The sequence below is a fragment of the Rosa chinensis genome, chromosome 3 (assembly GCF_002994745.2).
Source record: "Rosa chinensis cultivar Old Blush chromosome 3, RchiOBHm-V2, whole genome shotgun sequence".
Classification (NCBI taxonomy): Eukaryota; Viridiplantae; Streptophyta; class Magnoliopsida; order Rosales; family Rosaceae; genus Rosa; species Rosa chinensis.
The window spans coordinates 7,547,241-7,555,110 of record NC_037090.1 but is presented as its reverse complement, the minus strand read 5'-3'; the positions used below and the strand labels follow the sequence as shown (position 1 = coordinate 7,555,110).

At 38.8% G+C, this 7,870-nt stretch overlaps 1 protein-coding gene across 1 annotated transcript; it reads right to left on the bottom strand.

The window, feature by feature from the left end:
* Positions 1-1,230: 1,230 nt before the first annotated feature.
* Positions 1,231-2,341, bottom strand: LOC112195196 (rhicadhesin receptor). The gene is made up of 2 exons (XM_024335564.2): positions 2,119-2,341; positions 1,231-2,027 (listed from the first exon to the last, which is right to left on the bottom strand). Exons 1-2 carry the CDS (start codon positions 2,225-2,227, stop codon positions 1,483-1,485), a joined length of 654 nt encoding a protein of 217 aa, XP_024191332.1. The 5' UTR covers positions 2,228-2,341; the 3' UTR covers positions 1,231-1,482.
* Between the last annotated feature and the right edge of the window lie 5,529 nt (positions 2,342-7,870).

Below are 7,870 nucleotides of genomic sequence, written 5' to 3'. Positions count from 1 at the left end.
TCTCTATTGATGGAAATGTTGATTTTCAATATATAAGAAATCCACTTTTGATTAGGTTTTTAGTTTGTAATAAGTTGCTATGTTTGCTTGATCATTGATATATATATATATATATATATATATATGTGTGTGTGTGTGTGTAATAAGTTGTTATGGTTTTTCTGCAAGTTGCTTGATATTTGAGTGACATTTGCCAATTTGTGTGGACTCTAAAAGCATTCAAAATTTATTTATGCCATATTGAAATTGTTAGGTAAAAATAAGCCTGATTTTGTCCCTATCTTTTTAGTTGAAATTAAGAAATCGCTCCAAACCGAAACCAACCCGCACCGCACCGAAAAATGGTGTAACCGAAATAATCGATTCAGCCCTTTTGTAATGCGGTTGCGGTTTGATCTATAGGCCAACCGAAAAAAGCGGTTTGGTTGCGGTTTGGTTGCGGTTTGGGCCTCAAACCGCACCGCGCCCACCCCTAACTGCGCTGACAATTAATTGTTGTTTTTGGGTTGAGTTACTATTAGAGCTTAGAGTTTTTGGCAAGGTTAATCATTTTCCTTTACTTTGAATTGGCCTCAACGTTATGAAACCTAGCAATAAAAAAATTATATACATAATACGGTCGATACGTTTTCTTTTGGGTGAAAACAATGATCATATTAGCTAATACACCATATTAAACAATAGCCATGAGTGGTAGCAGTGATATGGGAATCACCCAATCATGATTTTAACATATAATACCATGCTAGGCTTGTAAACTAACAATCTATTCTCTCCTTGTTTGTTCTGGTGAAGAGTGGTTCTATTTGAAATGTCCTTTTGCGTTAAAGAAAACATATTATGCACCTAATCACTCCTACCTCTGCAAATTTTTATTTCTCTATTATTGCTTTATCCCATTTATGTTTGAATGTTTCTGTTCAAGGACTAGGCACATGTTCATCTATTATTTGTTTTAAGTGTCAGTGCATATGTGCATATAGAAGTAGTTTACTTACTAAGATGGGCTATTAATTTCTTTTGGGGAGATTAGTGCCTCCGACAAACTGTGATTGAGTTGTCATCGAAAAAACAAACTGTGACTGAGCCAAAAGTGAGTCATGATTGTAAGTGGGAACAACCATATGTAACAATCACTTCTGCATAATTTCCACAAAAACCAGTCTTTAATTTCCATGGTTGAAGAAAAGCAAGGGGCTTTGAAAGCCACAAAGTTTGGTGAATCTCTGGTTAGAAAGTGAACCAAACTTAACCAATAAGTTAATAAATCATTACAGTTTAGGTGGATAGCTACTCCTCCAGACTTGAAATGTGTTATTAATCATCAACCACCCGAACAACAAGAACAACAAAAAACACAATGAACTAATTTTGAAGGGACCGGAAGAAACACAGGATGAAACAAACACATGGGATTAACAAAGAAACAGAGTACAATTCCCACACCCCATCAAACTAATACGTAGAATAGTTCGAAAATTTCTAGGCCTTGGGTGCAAACTTTGCCTTGATCTTCTTAATCTCTTTAGTACCAACCTGGAAAGTACTGGTCAACACATCATCCTCCACCGGTGGCGAGGCGGCGAACAATGTGAGGGCAATATTGGCGGTACCCTGCAGCTGAGAGTTGAACCCGGCGATCACGGAAGCAGGGACCTTACCATTGTTCTTCTGGAAGTGAACTAATCCCTTTGGGAACACAAACACTTCACCCTTGGCAATGGTCTTGGAAATGAGCTTGTTTGCTGTGGTAATGAACCCAACATCCAACGAACCTTCGAGCACGAAGACTATCTCGGTGGCGCGTGGGTGAGTGTGAGGTGGGTTGATGCCTCCGGGAGCATAGTCAATTCGGGCTAGGGAGACCCCGAGGGTGTTGAGGCCTGGAATCGTCTGGACATTAGCTACAGTCACCAGAGAGCCGAAGGTGTTGTTGGTGAGACCTGGCTTGGCTAGTCCGGCAAAGAAGAAGTCCTCTGCTGTTGCATTTGCTGCGTTCTTGCAAGCGAAACCATTCATTTTCACCGCTGTTCATTCATCACAATCGTGTCAAAAGTCTGGATCAGAAATCGTAGACTCGAAGATAAGTAGGGAGAAATGAAAGGGGTTTAATTGTACCTGAAGCGTAGTCGGCGACACAGATATCTTGAAGCATGTCTGGATCAGCAGCTGAGTTGCTGAAGACGATGGCAAAAGTCATCACAAACAGTGCCGAAATAGCCGCCATGATTTTGTTTTGCTTCTGCTGCTGCTGTTAAGAGGAGTAGCAGTCAAAGAGGACCGAAGAGAAACTTGGGAATGTGGAAAAAGGGGGGACGTGTGTGGATGAATGAATACGAAGTGATGGGGTAGGAAGTGTATTTATAGTGAAGGAATGAAGGGTAGTTGAACGTCGATGGTAATATGGTAACTAATAAATCAATGTTTGGATGGCAAGGTCGTGCTGATGTGAAGGTAAAGCATGGAGCTTGCCCTGTTGTAGAGCTTAGACCAAAAGCAACGTCATCGATCGCTCTGCCAGTCTGCCTTGCCCTCTCTCTCTCCCTCCCTCTCTCTGTTTTTGGGGAGCGTTGACCTCATTTACGTCGCTTGCGCGTCTAAAGGATCTGACCCAATTATTTTCTTTTTTCCATAATAGTTTTTCTTATTCTTATCTTTCTTTCTTTCTTTCAATACTAATTAAGTGAATTGTAAGGTGTTGATTCTTCCCAGCAACACTTGTCCCATTTTATGGCTCTATGTATTTTGTGCGTCATTCGACCCCGTCTAAGTTGAGTAATTAGCTAAAAGAAAGAAGAATTAAAATTTCCTCTAGAAGAGAAATAGGTAGAGTTTCATTGTTACTTATTTAAGACTGCAAATCTCTAGTCTGCGAGCAGGTAAAGAAAATTGTAAATTTTTTTTATTAAAGAATAATTAGTGTTTGAGTGTTCATAGGTAATTGACTGAGTAGTCTTTAATAAATGAGAAAGGAAATGTAATAAGATGTTAAATGAGTAGTCATACTCTGTCTTAACAATTAGGACTTTACTTATTTCATTATAATTAGCTCCCCACCTTGGCCTCAAAGAGATAAAATGGTCTCACCAAAAAAGAATGAAATGGAAAATGAATAATTGAGAAGCTTAAGCTCCTCGATTACTTTTGAGTAATTTTCATCATATTAAGTCTACTTTTTCCTTCCCCTCTAAAAAAAAAAAGGTTAGTTTTGCTGTTTGTGATTAAATTCTTAACCTTTTTCTTTCATTTGAAGCAGGGTATGAGCTACTTCAATGTATTAGTGACCATTTATAATCAACTTTGTTGACGTGGGTGATCATTTGCTTTTAATATACGTAATAGTGCAAATAATTACATTTGACCAACTTCTCATTCATTCTCTTATCAGAATTTTAGTTGTCCCCTTTTCGTTTTTGTTTGATCAGCAGCTAATAAGTTGTTACAATTAAAAAATAGTTAATCCTGAGAGGCCTCTGATTTTCTTGGAGTGACCTCGGTTTTACTAAACCTAGGTTTTATGTTGCTGGCGGCGGTGAACCTTCACTCCCCAGACCAGGGAAGGCTGCGGCGACGGTGGGGCGGCGGTGAGGAATTGAGCTTGGATCGGGTCTGGTTTGGCGGCGGCGGTGTGGTTCCTGATTGTTCCAATCGGGCTCTGGGTTGGTGAAGATCGGGATATGAGCAGTTGATCGTGGTGGTGCTTCCGGTGTAGGGCTCGGCGGATTCTGGACTTAGCACAGCGGCGGAGCCCCCCCCGAACGTGTGGATCTTCAGAGCAGCGGGGATTCCTCTTCCGGCCGGTTTTCAGTGCAGGCTCGGGTATCTTCTTCTTGATTCCGGGCGGGTACTTGATTATCTGTTACATGTAGCAGAGAGGCACCAAGCTTGATGGTGTTGCACTGTTGGAACCGACGGCCACCAGAGTTGCGGTCAAAGGGCTTGCCCCTGGAGGACATGGTGGCGGCAGAGGCAAAGGAGCAAGATGCGGCTCCAATTCTGTTGGCTTGGGTTTGGGCCTGGGCTCAATCTTAGGATGATGGGCCTGTTTGATTTTCTTTTTGCTAGACAAGACTGGGCTTGGGCTCTGGCTCGGGTCAAGGCAATTGGGGCCCTAATGTTTTAGGGTATGAGCCTGTGTAAGGTTGGATTAACTTTTATGAGTGTTCTATGACATTTCTAGTCTCTTGCTTGTACCACAATTGCATGATTGGCAAGTGAGGGCTAGTTGAATGATTTCTTTTCCGTAGGAGGTGAGGTTTTTTCATTCTTGTATAGGCTCGCTTAAATGTGAGCGACCCAGTGATCTTTAAAGGTTTGTTTTAGCTTAGGTAGGTTACTCCAAATTTTCTTGCCAGATTTCTTATGTAAGTTTTGGTAGACTTCAGCCTTTTTGCTGTTGATCTAATGAATTCAACTTCTATTTCAAAAAAAAAAAAAAAAGTTGTTACAATTAAACACATGTCATGATTATAGCAAGTTTAGAAGTATAATGAGAAAATAAAATGAGACTGAGGAATCACGAATATGGATATATCTCACCAAGGAAATAAAGACAACCATATATTTGGCTCCCTAAGAGCATCTTTAGCAATGCTAGCTATTTTTGAGTCAAACTTTAGCCAAAATAGCTCAAATGTCATTTTGGCTAGCCATGTTAGAAATAGGTTTGTATCAATGCTCTCTATTTTAGCTAATTTTGAGTTTATATTATTTTTCAAATGAAGATTAAATAGTTTAAATATATTTATAAATTACATAAAATAACCCAAAATGAATGTTTTAAATTATAAAGAGCTTCATCTCGCTCTCTATATTTAGAAGCGAGATAGTTAAAAGTTATAATGGAGAGCCACTTAGGAGTCTGGTGCAGCTACTAAAATATATAAAAAACTAAACATGCTCTCCAAAATAGCTAAGGAGCCAAAATAGAGAGTCTGCTAAAAATGCTCTAACTTCTAAAATATATATATATATATATATATTTGGCTCCATATATGATACATCATTACATCTCGAAGAAGGTTAAGGTTTTGTTATAAAATACATGAATTTTAATACTAAGCCTTGGCTAAGGATAAGTTACTTCTTCGAAAAACTTATGCTATAGAACAAAATGCTATATATATAGCTTAAATTTTGCTAAGACAGTGTAACAAAGGTTGCCAATATTGTTTGATTTAGTTGGAGAAATGTTATTATGGTTGCTAAGCTGTGGTTAATTGGCTCTATCCTCCAACCTATATGTCCTATAGTTCAACATCATTTTGTTACTGATCATTCGCATTTTCTTTTTGTTCGTACTCTGTCATCTTTTGGAGGTTGCTTCCAACGTTGGTTGTTAACAATGGCTTTTCTGTCATCTGTTACAGTGTTTTGCAGTGGTCATTAATTATTATCAGCAACCAGCTCCTTAATTAGTTGGAGGAGGGTCTCTATCTCCAAGCTAGCTCATCACTCATTTTCTTTTATTTCTAAACTACTACTCTCAATTCTGAAGCAAATCAATATAGGCTGTGACTGATACCAGGATTGCTGAAAGAAGCCCTTGTCAACATCTTCATTAGGTAAGCTCATCTCAAGTGTATATGCCTTGTTTTAGAGCATATATCCAATTTTAGACATCGATCAGATGTGGTGGAACGTAGTTTAAGCTTCGTCAGTTGGCCAAGAGTCCATTGACTTCGAGAATATGGCCTGTTGGCTTGTTGGGTTTACTTGTAATTAATCAAGATAATGAAAATTGAAAAATATATCCATTAAGGAAATTAGGTATGGATTCTGGTTTCTTCATGGGTGATGGTTCATTATCTGCTATGCTCCCCAGATTATAGGTCGATTGTCTTAGTTTGCTCCCGAATACAAGTTAGAAAATATATACATGCATGTAAAAAAGAACTTAATTATTCTTCAACATATGGTAATTAGTGTATTTTTTTCCTTTCGAATTTTTTCTTCACCTATGTTAAAATGTTTTCGAGTTTATTCATCTGGGCTCTGATGGCATATTGGTACATTTGAAATATGTACTTGAATTGTTTATTAGATCATGGATCTCTAATTGAAACTAAAAAAGTTTACCCTCCTACTCATCCAATCAGTATGGATAAGGACTAGTACTGGCTTCTTCAGCAAGAGCACAAGAGGAAAGGCCATAATCCCGACACATCTCTCGATTTTAGGTTCTAATTTATTTTAATTTTGGTAGAAGAATAAAGTCAATAAACTCATAAATTGTCGAAGTATCTAAAGAATTCTTAGAATGTGAAGAAGTGTTTTCTTAATTCAAATTGATGAATGATTACAACGTTTCCCCTAACTTGTAGGACTATCTATGCTGCTAACTATAGTAATACATATCTAGTTAATAACAACTTGATACAGCAAATCACCTAACAATAAGTATTCTTGATCATGTAGGATTTGATTCCTCAATACTCCCCTTCAAGATAGAGTGTAGGTGTATCTCGCTCAAGAGAACAGTGAACTGTTTAGAACTCAGTGGCTTGGTGAACAAGTCGGCTGGCTGCGCTCTCCTGTGTTTTGACATGAACGGTCTGAACCAATTCTCTTTGTACCTTTTCCCGAACAACGTGATAGTCAATTTCAATGTGCTTCGTCCGCTCATGATAAACTGGATTTGGTGCTATATGAATTGCGGCCTGATTGTCACAGAATAATCTGACTGCACGTGTGTAATTAACATTCAAGTCCTTCAACATATTTCTAATCCACATAATTTTGCAACATGTTGCCATAGACCTGTACTCCGCCTCTACATTGGAATGAGATACAGTTCCTTGCTTCTTAGTCTTCCATGAAATTGGTGCATTGCCTAAGAAAATACAGTACCCGGTAGTAGATCTTCGAGTGTCCTTGCAAAACGCCCAATCTGCATCACAGTAAGCTTTTATTTCTAATTGTCCGGTGGAAGGCAGTAATATCCCTTGACCTAGGGTCTGTTTCAAATATCTCAACACTTTGTAAGCTGCATCCAAGTGAGGTTGGCGAGGCTTGTCCATGAATTGACTCAAAATGTGCACTACATACACAAGGTATGGTCTAGTGATTGTAAGATAAATGAGTCTTCCAACCAATCGCTGATATCGAGAGGCATCCTTTAACAATATTTTCTTACCTTGCCGTAACACCAAGTTCTGATCAATGGGAAATCATAATGGTTTAGCTTCTAGAAAACCAGCATCCTCAAGAACTTCAAGTGCATATTTGCGCTGACTCAAAATAATACCTTGTTTAGACCGTGCTACCTCAATGACGAGAAAATATTTCACCTGCCCCATGTCTTTGAGCTTGAACTTGCTTGCAAGAAATTGCTTCGTCTTCAAGATGTCCTCCAAGTTTTTCCAGGTTACTATGACATCGTCAACATATACTAACAAGGTTGTAAATCTTCCTTGGTAATTTCGGACAAAAAGTGAATAGTCTGACCAGGATTGACTAAACCCACCAGCCTTAAGAGCAACATAAAGCTTTAAAAACCATTGTCGGGATGCTTGTTTCAATCCATACAGTGATCTGTGAAGTTGACAAACTCTATGCTCCCTCTTTCGTCTGAAACCATGAGGTAGCTTCATGAAAACCTCCTCATATAAGTCACCATTGAGAAAGGCATTGTTGACATCCAATTAGTGGAGATGCCAACCCTACAAAGTTGCTAAACTGAGAAGGATACGAACTATGGTGAGCTTGGCTACAGGAGCAAAGATTTCTCGATAATCAACTTCGACAACTTGACTGTAACCTTTGGAAACTAAACGAGCCTTGTAACGTTCCACGGTGCCATCAGGATTATGTTTGATCTTAAAGACCCACTTACAGCCAATTGGTTTCTTGTTGGGAGGAAGTGGTACCA

Coding starts and splice junctions, on each gene's coding strand:
- LOC112195196 (XM_024335564.2), bottom strand. CDS start 2,227: ATGGCGGCTATTTCGGCACTGTTTGTGATGACTTTTGCCATCGTCTTC. Junction 2,028..2,118: donor TGTCGCCGACTACGCTTCAG/GTACAATTAAAC, acceptor ATGAATGAACAG/CGGTGAAAATGAATGGTTTC.